Here is a 24147-nt window from a genome sequence, read left to right as displayed (position 1 = left end):
CATGACCTGAGGAATATGTATTTTTTAGACAATAACTGAATGTATGGGAGAATTTCTATAACTCATGATGTTCAGTATTTATTTGCAGAGATATTCATGACTTCCAGGCAGCTTCTACATGTTTATTCAAAGTTTATTTACAGAGTTTTAAAGGAGATTTCCTTTCTTTCACCAAGATAATTTGTAAGGTTTTTGAAATAGTATTTCAGAAAATAAATAACAGACAAAAGAGTTTCAGCACTCATGATGCATTTTGTTAAAAGTTTGTTTTATGTATGTATAATGCCAATGCAAAATTCTAAAGAAAATTAATTTATTAATTACTTTTCCCCCATTCTTAAAAATGTATTTTCCTTTTCTTCCAGTCAAACCATCTCAAAATCCAAGTTCAGGTCAGTATTTTCCTCTTATAATCACATTCTAAGGTAAATGCAAAATCTTGGTCCGATTCTCACTCTTCTGGGCTGATCCTCTCTCCAGCTTCTGGAATGTTACTCTGCAATGTCAGTACACTGAGTTTGAGCACAAAGTAAGTCAGGCTATAACTCATCAAGGATATTGTTTTGAAAGTAATGTCAAAATGTCTTTGGATCAAAATAGAAAATGCTTTTCATTGCAAGCTCGCCTACCTGCTGCACTACAAGTCAAAGTTGAAGTTAATCTTTGGGAGCATGCCTTTACTTGTATCAGCCTAATGGAGAAATTGATGCTATTCTCCTTTTTGAAGTTTTGTTTTATTTCTGTAGCCTGTTTATGCATGCCTATGTTATTCATGCACATTGATATATATATACAAGTTAGCTATTCTTTACTATCACTGACTCCACACATCTTTCTGGGGAAAACAAAAAATAGCTTCACAAATCTTGGAGTTTTGCAGTTTGAGCCTGCTTTTGAGTCTTATAAGTGAAATATAGCATCACTGTTGTTCTTCAATATTCTTTCATATTGATCTTGTCTCATGGACTTCAATGCTAGGGTGTTCTGTAAGTGTAAGAACAGCCAGTTTAACCTACCCAGGGAGTGATGGCCATGGACAGCCCTTAGAGCAGGGGATTGGCAAGATAACAATGTTGTATCTTGAATTCCATGTTGATTTAGGGCAGGACAGGATATTTTTCCTTTATATGGTTAGAATACTGCCAAGACTTGAATCGTCTTTGTACTGGTATCTGAAACCAGTATTGATTTCCTTTACTACAAGTACAAATTTAAGATGCACAAAGAAAACTTAGTTAATGCTTGAACAGAGTTCCCAGAAGTGAAGCAGAGAAATCTAGTTTCATGAGTCCAAAGATATATCCTCACTTTTGAATCCAGCTCATATCTAGGTACAGTCTCAGCTTGTCACTCTTTTTTATTTCACAGACATTTGCCCACTGACACAATTTCAGTGCACATCAGTAGAAATCTCTAGGAATTACAAAAGAAGGTTTCTGATGTTATAGGGTAGATTTCTAAAAGGTGACCTCAGCATTCCTATTCTGTTTCATGCTGCCAGAATTCTTTTTGTGGTTTAGCTCAAAGCCTACATTTTTAGACTGAATTTAATTTGAATCCTGAGTTGATTCATTGACTTCTCTTTATTGCTATTAAGTGTATGGGGCCTTGGAAAGATAGATATACTTTGTTACCCAATGAAATGTTAAATGCAGCTTAATCTAATTATGTCACAGGCAATTTAAGTCTCCAAATGTTGTGGTTTACATTTAGAAATCTATAAGGAAATATAAAAAAAGGAATAAGATGTTAGCAGTCCCTAATCTGCAACTGGTGATGACTTACACAGCTATTGAAGTATTATACACATATTTATGAAAATACACCTGCTCACACAAACACAACTGAACTTGTTTTCTACACACAAGAAAACCACACTCTCCTTAAGTTCATATGTGTTTTCCATATAATAATAAATTTATTTTTATTTGAACTTTCAGTCGACGCTGGCGTCGCTGGAACCGCTTTAACAGAAGAAAATGTAGGGCTGCAGTAAAATCTGTCACATTTTATTGGCTTGTTATTGTCTTGGTCTTTTTGAACACGTTAACTATCTCATCAGAGCATTACAATCAACCTGACTGGCTGACCCAGATCCAAGGTACAGTCAAAAATTATTTGTCCTGGTCTTGACTATGGGTGGCTGCATTCTATCAGTGGCTACTTTTGTACTTTGCATTTTGTTGTTTGCTGTCTGATGGATATTCTGCCCAGCCAGAGGGAGATAAAAGAAATGACTGAATGTGGTCTTTGATTTTCATAGCTGTAACACAGCTGAGTAATGCAGCAGCACAGACCTGACAATACTAAATTGTAAATAACTGTACTTTTATCATGAAACTGTGCTTGAAAGATGAGGAGGAAGTGGGAACTGGCACAGCAGGACTTGCTGTGGGCTGGTTGCTTAAGTTACAGTGTGGACTCAAGCTGTGAGCTGAGGAACCATGAACTGCACAACAGATTGGAAAGATGAATAGTTTATAGCTGGCAGGAAGCTTTACATCCTTGTGTAACTTTTGCCACTCAAGCATCAAATACAGTCCAACATAAAAGCAACATCTCCTTTTTAGGCAAAAAGCTGCAAACTCATACAGAAAGTATAGTACTAATATGTTAAAATAAAAATGGAATCTATGAGGCAATTCAGAATCTTTTTTTCTTTAATATTTTGTTCCAGATATCGCAAATAAAGTTCTTCTGGCTTTATTCACCTGTGAAATGTTAGTAAAGATGTACAGCTTGGGCCTACAGGCCTATTTTGTTTCTCTCTTTAACCGCTTTGATTGCTTCGTTGTTTGTGGTGGCATTGTTGAAACCATTTTGGTGGAGTTGGAAATTATGTCACCCCTTGGAATTTCAGTGTTTCGCTGTGTTCGTCTCCTGCGTATTTTTAAAGTAACAAGGTAAGATTATCTAATACTGCTAATTCTAAGGATAGCTGAAGAGTGATCAGCAATTGTTTTGTAATACTTCATCATGCACTGCTCTTTTACTGTTTTGTTTGGGGTTTTTTTGGTGTGTGTTAACACACGCATTTTAATTTATAGGCACTGGGCATCCCTGAGCAACTTGGTAGCATCCTTGTTAAACTCAATGAAGTCCATTGCTTCACTGTTGCTTCTGCTTTTCCTCTTCATCATAATCTTCTCGTTGCTTGGAATGCAGCTGTTTGGAGGCAAATTTAATTTTGATGAAACTCAAACAAAACGGAGCACCTTCGATAATTTTCCACAAGCCCTTTTAACTGTATTCCAGGTAACTTTATTTCATCCTGTATGAGACATTTTACCTTCGATCAACAAAACTGTTTAAGTGATCATGTTGCCTGAAAATGAAATCACGAATACTATTTATTCAGTTTACTTTAAGTAGCATTCTTCTCATTAAATTCAGTACTCTGGTAACTTTGCACCATTTGTACCATTTGTTTCATATCTTCTTTGATCTATCTATGCAACATAGCTGTTGTGTTATTTCACAGAGTTAAATCTCCTTTCTCCATCAAACACATGACTAGAAGAAGAGGTGGAATGTTATATTTATTTTCATCAATTTATTTTCTTTAACTTATTAGGTGTGTAACATATACATTGGGGTCATATCACTATAACATAAAAATAAGCATTAATTAATTAAAAATAAGCATTAATTTCTTTAGAGACCAGGTTTTATTAAAATCTTAAGGCAGACTTGTCTGCTACTAGTGAAATGGTAGAGGCATACTTAGAGTTTACTTTTCACTGATTTTTGATGCTTTTTTAAAACTAATTTTTCCCAATTTGGATACTGGAATTAGGCTATTTGATTTCATCTTGCTCACCATTTTCACACTTGGCTGTGTACATTACCACAATATTTGGTTTCAGCCACTGTAGGTGAGGGTTAAAGCTGACCCTGCAGGATTCCCCTTGGTGTCAGCTTCCTGTCACTTTGGCAGAGGTCTCTTCTGGTGTTTGCCCAGAGCAAGCAGAAAATCTTTCCATTTAATTTCAAGATAAGGAAATATTAATGAGAAATTTCCTTATGGGTTAAAGTGTTTACATTTGACCTGACACTGCCCCTACAAAAACTTAAGGCTTTACTTCCCAATTCAGCTGAGTTAGATTTTATTCAGATTTTAAGCTGCCTCATTTTCAAAGGAATGGTGATTCCTTCAGTTTTAGAAGACATTCAGGAGCAACCAACCTGTTGGGTGCCCACCAGCAATGAAAATTAGTTGGATAAGTTTAACTCTCCAAAAAAAGAATTTTAGAAAATGGCATGCATTTTATTTTCTTAAACAACCATTTAATTGCTTGGAAGGAGAGTGAGTATTGCGTGTTTTCTCAGGGTGGAACTGATAATTTTGGAGAAATATATGAAGTGTCCCTAAAGCCTGCATTGCAACACTCAGAATTTTTATCATAGGACAGATTTGTAGCCAGTATTCAAAAAAAAGAAGAAAAAAGGAACCTTAAAACATGTAATAACTTGATTTTTAAGTGATGGACATTTGTTGGCATTGCTATGTAAGTGGCATTACTGAAAACCAGGGCTCTTACTTTGGTGTGCCAAGATCAATAAAATTTCAATAGAATTTCATTTTATTATTTTTGCCTTTGAAGTTCGGTCATATAAATGCATAGCACAAAATAAAAGCTGTTAGAGTTAAACCCAAGCTTTCAGGAGAGGTTTAAATGGGAATTTTAAAACAATGCATGAAAAGAACATGATATTACTTTATGCATACAGAAAGTTAGTGTGTTGTGTGGTCAGAGGAAAAGTGTTTCTCTGTTCACTTTTGATGCTGAGTTACTATTAATCTCCTAATATCTGCTCCTTAGATCCTAACAGGGGAAGACTGGAATGCTGTCATGTATGATGGCATAATGGCATATGGTGGTCCCTCATCCTCAGGCATGATCGTCTGTATATATTTCATTATCCTCTTCATCTGTGGTAACTGTATCCTTTACACTGGCTGGAAACATCTCTGATGGGGCTGTGTGCCAGGGACACCCACAAAATCCCTCTGGGAGGGGGTCAATGGCCACGGGCAAGGGCTCTCTGCATGTGCTGAGTCCTTTAAACAGAGCTTGCCTTGCTCCCTGAGGAGCCAGAGCAGCGATCTCCAGGCCATCTCCTTTCCCTATTCCCTGAGGAACCAGAGGCAGGGATCTCCAGGCCATCTCCTTTCCTTGTTCCTCAAGGAACCAGAGGCAGGGATCTCCAGGCCATCTCCTTTCCCTGTTCCCCAAGGAACCAGAGGCAGGGATCTCCAGGCCATCTCCATTCCTTGTTCCCCGAGGAACCAGAGACAGGATCTCCAGGCCATCTCTGGCCACCACCAAGCAGAAAGCAGAGAATGTTTTCTTTCTGCCTTCCCTGGGAGCTGTGCCCTGCTGCTGTTTGTGATGGCTGGAGCCCATGGGCAGTGATGGTGCCCCATCCATCCCTGGCACTCAGCGCAGCCCTGAGCTCTGGCATGGCTGAGGGTGAGCCAGGGACCAGGGCACACACCCTGGCACAGCTGGGACAAAATCTGCTGCAACATTCCCCTTCCCTGCCCTCAGTGATCTGGAAATATTTCCTTGGCCCCACATAGAAACAAACTACTGCCATGCTCAGAAGTTCTTAAAAGGTCAGGAGGTGATGAAAGGGCAAAAACATTGTATTTTCTGCACTATATGGTATTTGTATCAGTATTTGTGGTTAACTGATATGGACTGAAGAACTGAATTTGATATAGATTGTTGTAGACATGAAAGACAGTGCATTATAAAAATGAATTTTTCAAAATGCCTGAACAGTCTTCACATATAATAGACAATTTCATATTCATGGACTTGCTCAGGCTAGCATAAAGTTGAATTTCATTTGTTTAAAAAAATACCTCAAGCATTCTGCTATTTTAAAACCCATGACCCTAATGGATCTCTGCTCACTTTACAGCCAGTATCAGTCTGGTCCATTAAATGGGTGTTATTTGCAGTACACTCCAGCAGCACAAACCTCCATGCTGTAGGTTGGGAACATGTGTTTTATATCTCTCACATTGTCAGTGTTTATGCTGATAATAAACCACACAAGTGTGGTAAGGCATAATGTCCTTAAAATGATTTGAAATAGATATCTTGCTAAATGTCTTCTTGGCCATTGCTGTGGATAACTTGGCAGATGCTGAAAGTCTAAATACAGCTCAGAAAGAAGAAGCTGAAGAAAAGGAAAGGAAAAAGAATGCGAGGTAAAATAGATGGGCATGTTGAACCAGCAGGAGAGGGAGGAGGAGGGTATTGAATTATTCCATAAAGATGTTTTTATATTAATGTCTTTACCAATTTCAAAATGTGCTGGACTCAGGAAAAAAAATAAAAAGATTTGTCTAGACACTAAAATAATAGACAAAAAATATAATTTTAGATAAAAGGTAGTAATTGGGTGAATTAAGAATGTAATGATAAACCAACTGATATTTAAACATTGCAACAGTTGGATTTATTGTGCAATTAGCACAAGAATTTATCTGTTGTTGCCAGTGCACAGCTCCCTGTGGAATCAGTTCTCTAAGCCTTATATAGACAAGCAGAAAACCTTCTTTTGAAATCAGTGCAAGCCTGTTGAAGTCAATGAAAGTTGTTTGTATGAGTCCAAGGGCACAGTTTATCCCTCTAGAAAGGAGTAATGATCATGCATTGAATGTTTTAGGGATTAGCCTCTGGAATTATATTCAAAATAATAATCTTTTAAATGGATCATTGCATTTAAATGCAGTAGATTTTATTGCTCTGACTCCTTATGCTGTACAAAATATTTCAAATATTTTATTATAAGGCATTCAGATTTTTATAGAATTGGTATAGTTCATTTAAAATTGTCTGTCTTTACATGGCATGCTTTGTAATTGTTATTGTATTGTTTTATAGAAAGGAGAGTCTGGAAAATAAAAAGAGTGAGAAGTCAGAAGGTGACCAGAAGAAGCCCAAGGATAGTAAGGTGTTTATCCTAAAGCTTGTCTCTTTTCTAAGAAGCAATTTTACTGATTTTGCTAGGGAATACCTTGTATTGTGCATTGTACAATTCCTTTTGTGAGCCCATCATCCCTACATTTTTTCCAGGCAAAGGAAACTTAGTTCTGATACTTTGCATCCTCACACTGTCTCTTAAACTAGAAAAATCCTTTTAGTTCCAGGATATCCTGAGAAGGGAAGCTTTTAAAGAATAAAATAATTAATGTTAGAAAAATGTGATTTTATTGTTAGGATCTCTGTAGATATTTTGCTTGATAAGTCACATGAGATCAGCGAATTATAAACTCTTAGAATGTTCAAACATTCTTGGTAGATTTTATCAAAATGTGTTGGTTCTATTCTTATTGTGATTTACACAGCCAGAGTAATGTGGACACTATAGAAAAATAATTTTGAAAAATTAGTAGCAAAATGTCACCTCTCCTACATTCTCAGAGTTACTCTGCTTCAGAAAATTCACTTCTCTGACTTCAGAGGCTTATTTGGTTTGTTTTCTCTGGGCTTTGTACTCTGTATTAAAATTTATTTTTCTTCCTGTGCATCCCTTTCATTGCTGTAGGTGACAATTGGTGAATATGGAGAAGGAGAGGAAGAGGATAAAGATCCCTATCCCCCCTGTGATGTACCAGGTATGTGAATACTAGCTAGAAACACATCTAAATTTATTTTCTAAAATATTCTAAACTTGCCCCTGGTGAACATTAAATCAATTCCTTTGAAGCCAATGAAGTTGTGCTCTCTTATCAGTGGATAAATGGGCCTAAGTATTATCTTTTTCTGCAGCTTCCTAAACAGTACAAGCAGCATTTGAGAGTTAATATTTTGAGCCTCAGGACTGTTTTGGTAACACTATCTGGAAGGGAAAGCAAATTCTAAACTTCTCTGAAACATTTGGCAAAAGAGGACATTCCAGGGCTGATGATGTTTGGTCAATTTTTTCTTGGCCCAGTGGACATACTTATCTAAAAATCAGTTCTGCCTGGTTGTCTGGATGCGTGGCACAGAAATGTGCCCTGAATTTTGAGCACGCAGTGCTCACCCAGTGCCCAGAGCTCAGGCATGGACAGGCTGTCAGGGCTGAGCTGGACTGGGGCTCCAGAATCCCCAGGTGAGGCTGCTCAGGACCAGCAAAGCCAGTTAATGCACTCATGCACACACCCACGAGTGCACAGCACCCTGTGTGAGCTTGTGACAACATTTGGATATTTATAGATTTTTAGAGTCATGCTACGAATGCATATTCCTATATTCTCATACAAGCTGTGCTTTTGTATTGTTATGAACAAAACCTTGATATTTTTTAGTTTATAGTAAAAAGAATGTTCAATCTAAAGTAGGTGAAGATGAAGAAGAGGAGGAGGATGAGCCAGAGGTACCAGCAGGCCCACGTCCCCGTAGGATATCAGAGCTCAACATGAAGGAGAAGATAACACCTATCCCTGAAGGCAGTGCCTTCTTCATCTTCAGCAGCACCAACCCGTAAATATGACTTTGAAAAATATTGGTTTAGACATCAGGGTTTAGCAGTGAAATAACAGAACTCCTTCTGGGGAGACCAGGAGTAGAAATCTAGTGTCTTCTCCAGAAAAGAGATCGGCTTCCCTCCTAAATTTTTCTGATTGACTTGGCAAACGAGAAGAATTTGAAAAATATCTTATTTTTCTTCCCACTGTTGAAGATAGTAACATTTTGTACATGTAGTCTGAGTTCTCACAAGTACCCTGCAAAGTACCCTTTGAGGTGTATTATCTATGTACTATGTTAGCCACTGGATATAAAAGATCTGAACATCTTCTGCATGAGACAGAATTTCTAGTAACCCTAGTAACCTTTGTGGAGGAGAAACCAGAAAAAGAGAATAGTAGGAGAAAGGTTGCACATATTCCTCTTAGGGCAACAGCATTTCCCAGATTCAAAAAAGCATCAAAGATAAAGACAAATGATTTCAAAAAATCAAGAACTGTAATACTTGGATTTTGGGGAAGGCAGTGGAATCTTTCACCACTTTAGTCTAACTCCAGAGCATTTGGAGTTCTGCCCTGATGAAGACAGCAAGCTTTACTAGTCAGTAGAAGTTGCATTCTTGGTCTAAAATGGCCAATTTGCTAAACTAAGATACACCACGCTCCAATCATCTGCTTAATAACAGGAGGAAAAATTTTAGCCGAGAACCTTCTGAGTCTTCATCAGAATTTAGACAACTTCAGTGTTAGTCAGTTATGAACCTGATCCTGCCTTTTTTGTCAGTTTAATCCCAGACCTGCTCTGTATTTGTGATTACTTTGGGCTCAGTGACTGTAAGCATATGCACAGTTACACTTCATGTCATGTGGCTAAAGCCTGACAGCTCTGGAGCCTCCAACACCCACTTGTCCTGTAATTCTATAAGAAAATCTTCATGGAGATTCTGATTTGACTCCTAAGCAGCACAAGGAGATCTGCAGCCTAAGCTGCATCTCTCAAGATGAGTAATTTTGACAGCTTCAGTGAGAATCAAATAGAACTGGGGATCCGGGATGATTTATCATCTAGCCTTGGTCTTTCTGACCTGTGACTGCACGTGCACAGTGCTACAAGCACTGCACCTTGTGGTGTTCATAACCCAATAGAAACCAACCCCTCCCAGATGGCTTTAAGTGCATCTTCACTGTGGGTGAATTGGATTTTGGATTTATTTACATTCTAAGGAATCAGACCGATGGCTTCAGGACTCTCATTGCTTCTAGCTGCTGATTGCTGCTCTGTTCCATCAGAGCTGGCAGAGTAACAGAAAACATGTTGTGTGTTAACCATCTGCTGAATTCTGTGTGCAAAAATGGTGTATTTCTGTATCTCCTCTTTAGAATTCGAGTGGGATGCCACAGACTTATCAATCACCACATCTTTACCAATCTCATCCTTGTCTTCATCATGCTGAGCAGTGTTTCCTTAGCAGCAGAAGATCCAATTCGCAGCCACTCGTTTCGAAATAATGTAAGCCCTTCATTTTTGTCTGAAGTTAAATATACCCTCACAGATACAATCCTTTGGGCCTAGTGACTTGTTTTTAATTTTCATGTTAAAAAACATTCCTTCTTCTTTTTCAGGCTATACGTTTATATTCCTTTTGCTCTAAGAAGCATAAATCTTTAAAGGCAATTGACTTTATTGATGGAATATCATCAGTATTAAAAGTGTTTATTATTTACATAATGCTTTTTCTGTGAATATAAATATATCAGGATAAAATATTCTCCATCTGAATATAGTATCTATAATTTTCATATTTTTCCCTACTTTGCAGCTGGAGTAACTGATGTGCAATTCCTGAATCACTCTTAGTATCTCACAGTGTTTGATGCTGATTTAAAAATGCCAGTTAGAATTATCACTGTTTATCGTGTTTGGAACAGACTCTGATGTGTCCTCTCCTCATTGATTCTATTATGAGGCCTTGGGGCACTTGGATGATCCCTCTGTCAGTGAGTGCAGGGGTTCATGGGGGTGTTCCCTCCTCTCTCAGGGAAGCTTGTGTGGCCACTCTGAGGGGTTTGAGCTCCCCCCACATTGGACTCAAAAATATTTGGGTTTTTGATTGGCTATCAGAAACTAAACAAATTTCTCTTTTCTCTAAAGACACATGTAAGAGGAGGATCAGAACATGCCCAGCTCTTGCCTTGACTCAGAGAAAAATGCCATTTCAGCCTAAAAACCATTAATTTCAGTAGTGTCTTTATTAATAAATAAAATTGTAGTTTATGTGGGGACTAAACACCTATGTTCTCCCAAAACAAATTCTTGAATTTGTTTAAGCACATTTTAAGTGCTTAATCTAGTGGAAGCCCTAACTGCTACCCAAAAGCACAATTATTAGAGAGAGAAACTAAAATAAATCCACTGTCATGACCATGGACTTTTTTAGCCTTGTTGCATTTGATTCATAGCAAGACTCTCACATTCTTGTGAGTTGGGTTTGCTTTGGATTAGGTAGGAAATGGCCGAGATGGTGCAGCTTGGTAGTGATCCATGGGGACTTGGGGGATGCTTTGACAGAACTTCCAGCCCTTTCCTGTTTTAGGTACAAAATGACCTGTAGAGATGGGCACAGAGTCAGAGAAACTCTTCTGCATCCTGCAGGACAGGTGGCCCTGCTGGGGCTGCAGAGGTTTTATCTCTCTGCTTCTTGCTGGTGTTGGTGCAACCTCTGAAAATCTTCTTTAGGCTGATGGCATTCTCTGAACACTTTTCCAGTAAGTTTAGTAAAAACCAAAAAGCTAAAACTTTCTCCAGAGGTAAAAAGAGGCCAAAGCACAAAGACACTCTTCATGCACTATTCAGCAGAGCAGTGTACTTCCCTTATCCACAAAGCTGGACCAATGTAATCCTATAAATAAATCACACTAATGGGTAGGAAGAAGAGAGAGCTGGTGGAGAATACTGAAATTGTTATTATAGAAATGGCTTCAAGGGCTGATAATTGTGTTTGTAACTAGAGGAGCATTAGGAAAATGTCAGTGGAGAGTGTGGTAACTGAAAAGATTATTTCTGTTTGGGACACAGACAAAATGTGTGAGGGATTTCAGGAAGGTGTTGCCCTCTTGTTGTAAGTACTCTCACATGCCCCAGGCCTGCATCATTTTCTTTTCACTGCCTTGAAGGTTCATGTTCCCTCCATCAGCCAGGTCAGCAACAGAATGAAAGTTTAGAAACTGGAATGCCTTTAACTATTTTTTTATTTTATTTTCAGTCTGGAGTGAATTGTAGCTGATTAACCTTTGTCATATGGCTTTAACATTTGCCTATTTTTTCAGCCACACCAAGGGGCAGCAGGATGGGATATTCTACAGAATATGGGGGGAAAATTATTTGTTCTTATTTGATCTATGACTAATTTCTTTGTGCATTGTCTTTTTATTTTATTTCTCCTTCCAACTTGGTTAGTTGCTGAACTGCAGGAAGGATATTTCTGTGCACAGCTGTTGGCTAGGTGGATTGCTGGATCCTTGACACCAAACTCCCAGCCTCCTGCAGTTCACTGATTTAGGTGTTAGTGATGTGGCCACAGCTCTGGGTGGTTCTGAATTACCAGTTCTTGTGCAGTGAGGTCAATCCCACAGCCACAATCCTCTCAGAAACTTCATATCACTGTGCAACTCTTGTGGGTTTTTTAGATTTCCTACAAATAAATCACTGCTGTATCTTTTCCACTTCAAGGAAAAGGGGTTGTGGTGCTGATTTTTAGTGATTAGTTATTAATTAATTTGCTTTGTGACACTCTGTACAAGCCCATACAAGAGCAATATAATGTAGCAGAATGTGGGGTGATCTGCACTCTAGAAGCAGCCACTGAAGTTTTGTGATGCAATACTTTGGTAAAAACCACAGACATTATTAATAAGTATTTATTCTTTGTTTAAGATTCTCTGCTAAAGGCTGAAGAAAGTATCTGTGAAAGCTGGTAGAGGAAAAGTCTGAATTGAAAGAAATTGTTGCCTATTTGGTCCTGTCAATTATTGAGGGGTGAAATCTAATACCTGAGCACAGTGGCATCTGTTCAATTTTTAAGCAAATAAAAATGGTTGCACAATAGATGAGATTTTAAACTACTTTGTCTAAATCCTCCATGTGTCTACTTAGATTAATTCAGGTGTTGTGTTTGTGGTCTAAATTGTGAAAATTATTAAGAGATGGATTTCTTACTGTGGCACATATTATACCTTGCAGATACTTGGTTACTTTGACTATGCTTTCACAGCCATCTTTACTGTTGAAATCCTGTTAAAGGTAATGCATTGTTAATTGATCCTTGTTAGCCCAAAAGCAGCTTTAGCAATAATGTTTGTAACTTTTTGTTTACCTTCCAGATCCTAGGGTATGCAGATTATGTCTTCACTAGTATGTTTACATTTGAGATCATTTTGAAGGTAACAGGTTTTTAAAGGAAGCTTGTTTAAAAGGATTTTCCTTGTGTGTCACCTGCCAAGAAAAGGCCCTTGAAGTGTTCTTTGCCTTTTCTCTAAGCTATCAAAGCTAAACTTTTTTAAACTAGAGGATTTTTTTATTTGACAGTTCCTCATAGTTTTGATTGGTTATTTTTTTACCATTGGGTGCATGAAGAAGCTGATTTTTTATCATTACATCAGTATAATAATTCATTTTTTACCCTTTTTAAACTTACAGTTGTTAGAAAAGGGAAAAATCAATCACTGCGCATGAGCTTTTCCTTCTCCTTGCTCTGGCATTTCTGAAAGAGATAATCAGTCTTATAAGGAGGGAGCATGTAATTTCTCATTTATTTTGCTGAACTATATCCACAGAGCTAAAATAGTAGATAACTATTTTCTTGCAATAGGACTTGCAAGATATCTTGCATTTATCTATCTATACACTAAGATACTTTGCATTTATTTTGGGCATACATTTAAATTCACAGACAGGCATAATTATGCTTGCTTAAATGTATTACCCATGCATGAGCCAAAAATTGGCATTTTAATGTATAGTTTGTGTGCTGATTATTAAGGATATCTATTGGGGTTGCTCAGATATTCAATGTACAAGATTTACTGTGGTAAAGAAGATAAATAACCAAAAATTGCATTCACATGAAACAGAATGCTGAACAAGGAAGTAAAATTTTTCATTGGAAATTGGTAAAATGTTTTTTCAGACATTTACATATGATTCATAAATGTTTCATGCTGTGCTGATTCTCACCTCAAGTTTTTGGTTGAGTAACCCTGATTTATACACTTAAAAATTGCTGGCACACTAAGAATCTGTACATAAACTATGCATTTCCAGTTGAGGATTAAGCTTAACAAGATCTCTTCTCCCAGCTTTTGCTCATATTGCTGTGCATACTCTTCACAATGCAATTTGATTATTACTAATTGGTGCAATATTTGGGCTGTTTACAAGATAAGCTGTTCTGTAAGTAATAGGCTATTTTTATGCTTGTGAATTTTCTCCCAGGCTTAATGTTTATCCCCTTATTTCACATTTTCAGCAGTGAGAAGCTTGCTATAGAATTGATTATTCTTATTTGTAGCACATTAAATAAATATCCAGGGGTTTTGCTGCTAGAGAAAGGCCAAACTAAAGGAGAGAACAAGGCATTGAAAAGAGCTGTAGCATTAAATCAGACTAGTTCCCAACTATGAATTTGGGAAGCCATAAAAATATTTTACCATTGTACTGTGGCAGAAGAAAGGCAGTAAACTTCCACATGCAGGTTCTCCAGCTCCTGCAATTCCATTTGTGTTTTTCTAGGAGGCAGAGGAATTATAAAGGGCAGGATAAAGAGGCATAACTGGATGGGTTAAGAAAAGCAACATTCCTGCAAACTGCAAGAGATTCTGGGACTGAGCAATTTATGAGTTATCCAAGGGAAGCAGGAAACTCTAGAGCTTGGGCTACTGAAATCTGGAATTGTAAAGATAACAAGGAAACAAGAAGCTACATCACAACCAAAAATGTTGATGCTTCTGACTCTGGTTTCTCCAGGAAGCTCTGTAGTGCACTCACATGAAAGGAAAATAAACTGTACCATGCAGATGTGCACGGTCAGGAGCTGCCCCAGACCCCTGCCTGCTTTGCTAACCTGTCCCAGCCTCTGGCTTTGCTTGCTTGTGCCTGGGGCCCTCCCTGTCCTCTGCTGCTTCCCACAGTGTCCGAGCTGTGCAGAAGGAGAGTGCTCTGCAAGGAGAAAATTCAAAACCAGACCTGCAGGAACAATAGTGCTCCTTAATCTCCAGCAAAAAGATATATATGAAACTGAAATCAGGATAAACAGAGGAAATATTATCACCAGTAGTGAAGAAACTTGTACAAAAGCAAGCATTAAACCAGAATAACTCTCAGCATGTAAGAAGTCTCCCTGTGCTCTTGCTGCTCTCAAACAAGAATTTCCACATTGCAGTGTTGAGGGTATGAATGAGGATGTGAATAACAGAAAAGCTGCAACATCATTTTTAAACATTTGAGAATTCTCTCTGCATGACATTGAAATTCAGTTTATCATGCTGTTTGGACAACTTGGGAAAGGTGAAAACATCAGAGCAAAGGTCAGATTAGGGATTTGTGCTTTCTACCTCCCCTTACTGTGCTGATTCCACACCATTTAAACTTACTAGAGAGTTGTAACAAATTCTTCCACTGGGATTTGTGGTGATTGAAATATAAGTCTCCATGTGAAGATGGAGAGATATGTGCCTCACCTGCACTTTAATGTCAATTATTCACCTAATTTTTGTGGGAGTTGTTACATGAAATTTTGTGTGCTGCTCTTATCATATACAATGTACATGGGTAGTTGTAGATAGATGTTAATTTGATTTTCAGGGTTATTTTTGTGTTCAGCTCCCAACAGAGTTTAGATATACTCTGTATAGCTGTAAGTGAACGAGCTAATGTAATGGAAATTTTATAATATAAATATGTTACATGTCTCATCCCATGGCTTAGGTTAAAGCTTTAGCATTTTTACTCTTCTAGCTTTTGGGAATATTTTTATCACCAAAAAGAGGGCTTAAGAACAGGAAATTAATTGATTTTTGCTTCCCAGAAAAAGACATATTTCCTTTGCAGAGGCCCAGCCCTTTACTGGTGGTGCTGGTTTGCCATGCAGAAGGCCTGGAAATGTCTCACACTGAGCAGGATTGCAGTGCACTGGGATGCCCTTTGCCTGTAGCTCTGCTCTACACTGGGAACTGTCTGGAAATCTGCAGTAATCTGCTGTGAGGGGAAACGAAACAAAATCTCTTCCCTACTCCTCGAGGAGCAGAATAGAAAGTAAAGGGAAAGTAAAATTCACAGTCAGTATGGGATGCTCCCTAGATGGCATCAAATTTTCTTACCTATGGAAAACAAGGAATAGTTCAGTGTTCAGGCTCTGTGAGAGGATCTTGAGGCTGAAGAAATTAGAATTCTTGTGACTGAGCTGACTACAAGGTGTTTTCCAGAGGTATCCTTGTTTTTGTTCTGAGTTTTTAGTTTCAGTGTTTCAGACTTAATCCATAACAATGGAAAGACTTATGCAATATTCTGGTGAGTCTGTCCATCTAATGGTTATTTGGATTCCTCTGTGCCATTTTAAATTTGTATTTACTTACAGTTATGGTAGGAAGTCTAATTGATGGATTTAGGAGTCAAATTCAGCTTTGTGATACCCAAACCATCTGCCCAGGTGCTGGCTGCAGCCATAATGAATGGAGCCTCCATCACTGGCTCCTAATGAGACCTGCAAATGATGCATACAATATCCACTTTGTAAGCTTTTTTCATTCAAGTATAGGGACAGAAAACAAAAAATTTAGAGAAAGCCCAAAAGGAAGAGCAGTGTTTGATATTCCCCACAGAACAGCAAAATTTAGGGACCTCTGATTTCACAGAATACAAAAGATCTGTTGGTTGTTCCAGGTTATTCCAAGACAGCCACTCATGTCTGCCATAAGCCAAAGCTGAATAGCCTTGAATTGTTGCCTTAGGACAGCCTTGTCCTGCTTCTGGACCAGTTTTGGCTCTCAGGTGTTGGCAGTACATTTTCAGCTCCTTTTCAGTTCTTAAGATAGTATGAATTATTAGGAGTAAGAATTTTGACCTTACAGTTTAGTAAACATGGAAATCTCAAATGATTTTTTGTAGCAATTTTTTCTAACAAAGGCCAAATTAATTCAGGGTAATGATCTCAGCCTCATCTGTTCGTACACAAAATAAAACATTTGTTGATATCAGAAAAAATTACCATATTTATTTATGTTGCTTGAGCAGAATTTTTATGATTTAAAAGAAAGATTTAATGTATGTAGAGGGATTGGTTTATATCTCAAAGGATTTTAGAAAGTGAGATAGTATTGTATGCATTCACACTCCAGGCAAGTGTCTTGTAAACAGCCTAAATGCGAATTTGAATAAATTGAAATATAGACTAAGTGTGTAACAATTCTATTTTTAGATGACAGCTTTTGGAGCATTCCTTCATAAAGGGTCCTTCTGCAGGAATTATTTTAATTTGCTGGATTTGCTGGTTGTGGGCGTTTCTCTGGTATCATTTGGGATTCAGTAAGTACTACACTCACACTGTGAATGGTTTATTTTTGCTCTGGGGTTTCAGACTGAAATCAGTGTTCCAGCTCCTTTTGTTCCCCCACGGTGTGTGGGTGTGCAGTGCCAGTGCTCAGGGATGGGCTGGCAACAGGGAGTGCTTTCCATGGAGGGTGTTGTAATTCACCACTAATATGGGCTGGAAACAAATTACTACTTCCCACAATCACCAGGAGAGCGAGGAGGAGCCCCATGACACTGGTATTGGTACAGCAGGGATTTCCTGGAGCTGCAGGAGGTTTAAATCCCTTCCTTTGAGCCATTGTCACACCTGCAATCTGATTTTATGGGCTTGTTCTTTCAGTGTTGACCTGTAGGGATATGGAACTAGACAGGGTTTGAGGGGGGAGAAGTTGTACTTTAATCAGTTTGCAAGTGATAGTGGAGAGGTTTTTTTTATTTTGTTTGGTCAGATTAAACACAGTAAAAGAATCTAAATGTGCTTCTTGATTCATTGGGTGTTGTTTCCTTTTTAATAATAATCTGTGAAAGCATTAGTGACTCAAAGAGAGCAGGGGAGGGTGTCAGGCAGCTGCTCCCCACTCTGGGCCCTGCTGGTACCAGACCTCCCACTGCACAAACTTTCAGTGTCACGGGCTGTTCTTTAGAACACTCTGCACTCTTATTTCCTCCTATGCAGTCCTAGCTACTTAAACAGAGAGAATCAAAGCCATTTGAGATCTTTTTATCTGAGGTTAGTTGGAAATTGAAGGATTCATTGATTTACGGGAAATACACAGTATCTTCAAAAGAGCTTGTCAACACTGGAAAATACTGTGGGGACTATTTTGCTCCATTATGGTCTTAGATGAGCTTCTAAGCTCTTAATTCCAAATTTGCTCCAGAAATCAAAATGATTCTTACTGTATTTATGAGGTCAATACTATTTTCTAATAATAAAGAATCAATAAAGAATAAAGAAAAACATTTTATACATATCTTACAGTTCTAGTTGGAGGGTTTTTTTTCAAATGTCGCATTTCAAGTATTTGCAAGGATGTTGTTATTCTGTAATAAAATCAGTTACCTTAACAGTAACAGTATAATTTTTTTTCTTCTAGATCAAGTGCTATCTCAGTCGTGAAGATTCTCAGAGTTTTAAGAGTCTTGAGGCCTCTAAGGGCAATAAACAGAGCAAAAGGACTTAAGGTGTTTATTTTTATTTTTTAAGTTATATTTCTGTTGGCCTGATCCTTCAGTCTTGCCTCAGGTTAAAAATTCTTGCTCAAGAGAAATTGTCTGCACAGAACAAGGGCAGAAATCAGTTATTGATTGTTAAACATGTCTGGTGTTGGCCAGCCCAGGCTCTGCCCACAGTTACAGCAGTCTGTGTGTGCAGGAGCTGCCACTGAGCAGATTTGGACTGTGATGAGCCAACCCACCAGTGCATTTCAGTTCTTTATGCATAGTGCCTATGTAATTTCTAGTCAGTTGATGTTGATGGATCTGTGTCAACAATCCTACAGACAAATTTAGAAAACCTGTCAAATTACAGTGTTAGATATTTTGCTGGCAACAGAAAAATAGTAATTTTTAAAAAGAATGCAGAAATGACTTTTATTATATATGGTTTGTGACAAATTGCATTGAAACATATTTTGTTCTTTCTTTCTAGCACGTTGTTCAATGTGTCTTTGTGGCTATTAGAACTATTGGTAATATCATGATTGTTACAACTCTGCTGCAGTTCATGTTTGCTTGTATTGGGGTGCAGCTGTTTAAGGTAAGACACTGAGAATTTACAGTCCATAAAGAATAGAAAAGCTGAATTGAATTCTTGGTGGTTTGTTGCTGGGACTGGGCTGATCCCATCCTGAACCAATCATAGTAAAAAGCTTATATTTTGCATATTCTGCATTTTGTCATTGCTTTTTTGTTTTTATGTGTAGGGAAAATTCTACAAGTGCACTGATGAGGCCAAACAGAACCCCGAGGAATGCCGGTGAGGAGAGCTTTGCTCTAAGAATGTGCCACATTTTGTTCTGAATTACTTAAACTGTGCATGGGCAGGCATTGTGCATGGGTCAGGCTGTTTAGAGTTGTGTGAATTGGAATTGTCATCTTAATCCCACCAGAAAACACAGGTTAGCAAGGAAATAAAGCCAACATGAGGAGGCAATGTAAGAAACAGCTTTGAATGGAGCGTTGAGTTACCCTGAGGCCAGTTCAGCATTTCACCAATGCCAGTTTCTTTCCCACAGAGGGATTTACATCGTCTATAAGGATGGAGATGTCGACAGTCCCATGGTCAAAGAGAGAGTCTGGCAAAACAGTGATTTCAACTTTGACAATGTCCTGTCTGCTATGATGGCCCTGTTCACAGTGTCCACCTTTGAAGGCTGGCCAGCGTGAGTGGGTTCTCCTTGTTTGCACAGTGTTGTTTCCAGAGTTGCATTTTCCAGAGCAATTCACTGTCATTTAACAGACATTTTTGGGCAATAAAGCAGTTTTAAGTGGTGGTGTAAAAAGGGAGGAAGTAAAGAAACCTATTATCATGAATCTGGGCACTTATCCTATCTTTCAGGAAAAATAAGAAAAGGTGAACTTTTTGGTATTGTTTGAATCCCAGTCTTGCTGCATTTGCTATGGGGAACTTCTCCTTAGCTCTAATGGAAGTAACAATTCTAGATGCTTATCCATCAGTGGCCCTTAAATAAGGCTGATTTGAAAGTTTTAGGCCTTCCAGTAAATATTTTACTAAAAAATCAGACAGCAGTACCCTCATAGAAAAATCTAGAAAGAGCTAACTCCCACTCACTATTTCCCTAAATGAGAAAATTTCATTTCTGGAAATAAATAAATAAATGAAAAATTCAAAATTATGTCATTAACTTAATGCTTTCAGAAAAAAAAAAAAAGAATATAACAAAATGTGCTGTGATTCTTCTGGTTTCTGTATTCTTGCAAGCACTATCAGCAAATAGAAGAAGATATCAGTGAACATCAGACCATTTCTGAAATCTGACCTCTCAGTCTGCATATTTTACTATTTTCATTTTAATGGTAATAAAGATAAAATCTTGTTTGTTTTTCAGGCTGCTCTACAAAGCCATTGATTCAAATGGAGAGAATGTAGGACCTGTTTACAACTATAGAGTGGAGATCTCCATCTTTTTCATCATCTATATCATCATTATTGCTTTCTTTATGATGAACATATTTGTTGGTTTTGTGATTGTTACATTCCAAGAACAGGGAGAACAAGAGTACAAGAACTGTGAGCTGGACAAAAATCAGGTTAAAATAAATAATGAATTCTTAAGTTTTGAAAGTAACCTTTTTTGTTTATGCATGAGGAGCATCCTTTCTGCTTTGGGGCAGAAGAGGGCACCAAACACATAGCTTAGTATTTATTAATTTTTTTACTATCTGGGTATTTATTTAGCTGGGTATTCAGGTTGTTGTACCTTTCTGTGAGCCCAACCCATCAGTGTTTTTGTTGTGAAAAGTGTCCACTAAGCTTATTGTCTTCCTAGCATCTTGCATTTTGGTGTCACATTAATAAGAATACAGCCAGGTTATCCTGAGGCAGAGATAGGTTTTACACTAAGAAATGGAAAATAGTTTTGTGTTCCAAATAGTCTGAAAGTGTCCAAAGTTCAAGTTTTCAAAATGTTCCACTTCTCACCCCCATTTATTTAGAAATTCACTGGGGATATTCAGATTAAAATTACTAAAATCTGTCTCCATTTACTGTTTAATCTTTTCACTGAGAAACTCATAATTTTTTGGCTATTTTTGGCTGACTTCATTTAAAGAAAGCCAAGCATGAGATGTAGCCAGGATTCTTTCTGCACCATGTGCCCCATTAGACAGCCCTGTAAGAAATCCTTCAGAGACGAGTAGGAGGCTCAGCCCTGAAGATTCTGGGCACTAATAGATTATGAGATGAATCCATGATGTTCCTACACATGTTATTTTACTGGGCAATTTAACTGGGCTATTAGAAATAACACCTCCTCAGTATTTATTTTGCTGATTCTGGAGTTTTATGCTAGGCAGGCCCATTGGTGGTTGACAAGGGAGTAAAGACAAAACATGGTTTAGAGATGACTTAATAGTCTTGCTATGTACTATATCCATACATACCATAATATATTAGTGCATAAAGGCAAAACCCTCTAGAATTTCCATGAGCATTATTTGATTTTTGTATGTGGCTGAGTAGTGGATATGGTTAGACAGAGTTGTAAATAATCAAGTAAGGATTGGTGAGCTCCTTCTGCTTAATAATAAAAGGCCTTAAATCAAGTAGACAGGCTGTTTTTGACAGTTAGATTTAACAATTTTCACTTAATGATTGTGTTCCCAGGTGATGACCTGCTAGGTTACAGTCTGACAGGTTTTGCTGTATTTGCTTTCCAGAGGCAGTGTGTAGAGTATGCCCTGAAGGCTCGTCCTCTCCGCAGATATATTCCAAAAAATCCTTACCAATACAAGTTCTGGTATGTGGTGAATTCTACTGGATTTGAATACATCATGTTTGTCCTCATCATGCTGAACACCCTTTGCTTGGCTATGCAGGTAGGAAAAGCAGAAACTCTCTTGAAGCTGTTGGCATAAATTGAGGGGAAGGGTATGGGAAGTATAATGCCTTTAAATTATGGCAACCTGTATTTTTTATGAAGTAGAATTTTAAAGAACTTCTGATCACAGTAGTTTTCTGTAATATGTTCTAGTTGTCTCTTTCTTTCCCTAGTATTTCAGATTTTAGTAAGAAAAAGCATGGTTTGAATTCAGTTTACAAAATCATTCTGCTTTTTTCAGTATAGTTGCATAGACTGTCCTCTTAAAAATATACCTCCTACACTCTGTTATTTTGTGACTACCATACTTCAGGCTCTCTAAGCAGGTGTGACACAAGCCTGTGTAATTTTAAAACCTTGCATATAAAACTTGGGCAAATGTTGTTATCTAATACTTCTATTTTGAGGGAACAAGTTTTCTCTGGAGATTCCCTTAGGATGTTGAGGAATGACAGTTTTGTTCTGCTCTGTGCCTAAACAGAATGAATTTGAACAATTCCATGCTTGACCAGGGATACGCAGCTAATCTTTCATGTATATAGATCTGCTTCACAAATTTTACTAGAAAATGTTTTCCTATGCTGATTTTTTGTCAACTTTGTCTTAGGCTGCCTTGCTTTCAGTACACATTTTAAAGCCTTTACTTTTGTAAGTGTTTTATTTTTCATTCACAGCACTATGGACAGTCTAAGCTATTTAATGATGCCATGGACATTATGAATATGGTTTTCACAGGAGTGTTCACTGTTGAAATGGTTTTGAAACTGATTGCATTCAAACCCAAGGTAAGTTTAAGATATGCTTTAATTAGGTCATCACCACAGGAATTAAGTAATGATGAGTTTTACACTTGTTGTATATTACTCAAATAACAAAAAGAAACAACATTTCCCACCTTTATGTATCAGAGAAATTATAATAGAAAAGTAACTCCAGGAAATGAAATGCAGATATCAGAAAAAAATCTAACGAAGTGGTTGGTGAGATCTGGAATATTTTGAGGTAATAAAAATGTCCCTTTCTAAATCAGATAAATAATTTCCTGTTAGAAGCATTACTACATCTCCTGTTCTGGGTACTACATTCATTACTTGACCCTAATTTAATCTCCAGTAAAGACCTGTATCCAGTATAATTTCTGATTCTAAAATGCAAAATATTATCATTACTTTATAAAACACAGCCAAGTATTACAAACATACACATAAATAATTTACATATGCAATATCCTTTTTAGATTTTTATGTTTTCAGTTATATATACATAATATTTGGTAGAAGGCCCCACACTGAGTGGTTGGTTCCTTGTTTTAAAGGGACACTGTCAATATGAATGATGCAGGCACATTTTTAAAAGTAGATTTGCAAGAGAAACTGGTAACTATAATTGAAAAAAAGATAAAACTATCCTGTGGCAGCTAATGAAGCCTCTTTTTTCAGTTCTAATACTGCATTAATGAAGTGCAGAAGTTAATGATGAACAAACAGACTAAATTTGCTTTTAGTACAATGAAATTAATGTTTATTCTGGGCTATGTAAATGAGTAAAACGTGCTCACTTGCTACACTTGGAATTTGAATAAAGCCAGATGAGCCATTTGAGGTTTACTGCTCTCACCACCCAAGGCTGGTACTTTTCCTTTCCCATTGCCCTTCTGTTGAAGCAGCCAGGATACCTGCCCAGGGGCTGGCAGAGCTGTGCCCTGTGCTGGGTGCAGCAGCCCTGGCTCTGTGCAGCCCCATCCCTGCTCTGAGCCGGGCACTTCTGTGCTCCCAGCACGGCTGCCCGCAGCTCAGGCTGCAGCAGCTGACTTGCAAAACTATTTATTCAGCTTGTATTTAGTACTGAGATTGGCTGTACAGCCTGAGCTGCTTGGTTTAAAGCCAGCTTTATTTGCCTGCAGAGGTGAAGCAGTGATCCATCTCTAGAGATCTGGTGTTGAGATGTGAACTGTGGAGTTCGGGGTGAATGCTTGCCCGCTCTCCCGTGGTCTCGCTCTGCACTGTCCAGTCCATTGTACTCTTCTAATGAACTTATTTGTATTTTTGTGTCAGCTATCTTATTTAAATGCTAAGGGTTTCACATTAAAAATAGCACCATATGAGGCCCCAGAGGAGCTAGCTCAGCTGTGTGGACCACAGTGTCATGAGTATGCTGGTTGTGTTTCCTGATCTGTATTTCCTGTTCTATATCCTTGTTTTGCACAGAGGACTTTGCTGCATTTTATCATCTGCTTTTTGAAAGAAGATTGTGAATCCTTGTATGGTTCTCCATGCACTTGTGACTGTAGTCAGAAATAGCAGCTAATGCCAAACACAGTGGTCTGATCATGAGTGTACAAATCACAGTGCTCCATTTGTACTGTGGGCTTCCTACTTGTTAGCAAATGCAATGTGTTAAAACTGGTCTCTAAGACTCTGTACAATTTGAGCTTTAATTCTGTTGCAACATGCTTTCTATCTGACTGGACGCTTTCCCTGTGAGACATCCCTGGATCTGAACCCTGAGAGTTTGAAAGGCAGACCCTGCCC

The 24147-nt window shown here is 38.0% G+C and overlaps 1 protein-coding gene across 18 annotated transcripts in view; it reads left to right on the top strand.

Annotated features, from left to right (window-relative positions):
- Nucleotides 1–24147, top strand: part of CACNA1D (calcium voltage-gated channel subunit alpha1 D) — a 168259-nt gene that overhangs the window by 98929 nt on the left and 45183 nt on the right. For 11 of the 18 annotated variants that reach the window (XM_064724248.1, XM_064724252.1, XM_064724247.1 and 8 more), the window contains exons 11-29: nt 366–392; nt 1941–2101; nt 2678–2903; nt 3048–3255; nt 4824–4944; nt 6109–6223; nt 6903–6972; nt 7567–7636; nt 8342–8486; nt 9851–9980; nt 12711–12770; nt 16942–17048; nt 18152–18239; nt 18706–18813; nt 18980–19032; nt 19292–19438; nt 20126–20327; nt 21456–21614; nt 22291–22401. In XM_064724248.1, the coding sequence (XP_064580318.1) occupies nt 366–392; nt 1941–2101; nt 2678–2903; nt 3048–3255; nt 4824–4944; nt 6109–6223; nt 6903–6972; nt 7567–7636; nt 8342–8486; nt 9851–9980; nt 12711–12770; nt 16942–17048; nt 18152–18239; nt 18706–18813; nt 18980–19032; nt 19292–19438; nt 20126–20327; nt 21456–21614; nt 22291–22401 (2308 nt within the window). Of the gene's footprint in view, nt 1–365; nt 393–1940; nt 2102–2677; nt 2904–3047; nt 3256–4823; nt 4945–6108; nt 6224–6902; nt 6973–7566; nt 7637–8341; nt 8487–9850; nt 9981–12710; nt 12771–12850; nt 12911–16941; nt 17049–18151; nt 18240–18705; nt 18814–18979; nt 19033–19291; nt 19439–20125; nt 20328–21455; nt 21615–22290; nt 22402–24147 lie in introns of all 18 variants that reach the window. The other 7 variants (XM_064724254.1, XM_064724249.1, XM_064724243.1 and 4 more) reach the window with 3 other exon arrangements.

This window comes from Zonotrichia leucophrys, chromosome 12 (genome assembly GCF_028769735.1).
Source record: "Zonotrichia leucophrys gambelii isolate GWCS_2022_RI chromosome 12, RI_Zleu_2.0, whole genome shotgun sequence".
NCBI classification, from domain to species: domain Eukaryota; kingdom Metazoa; phylum Chordata; class Aves; order Passeriformes; family Passerellidae; genus Zonotrichia; species Zonotrichia leucophrys.
Note: the sequence above shows the minus strand (reverse complement) of the source record. Positions and strands in the feature narration are given on the sequence as shown.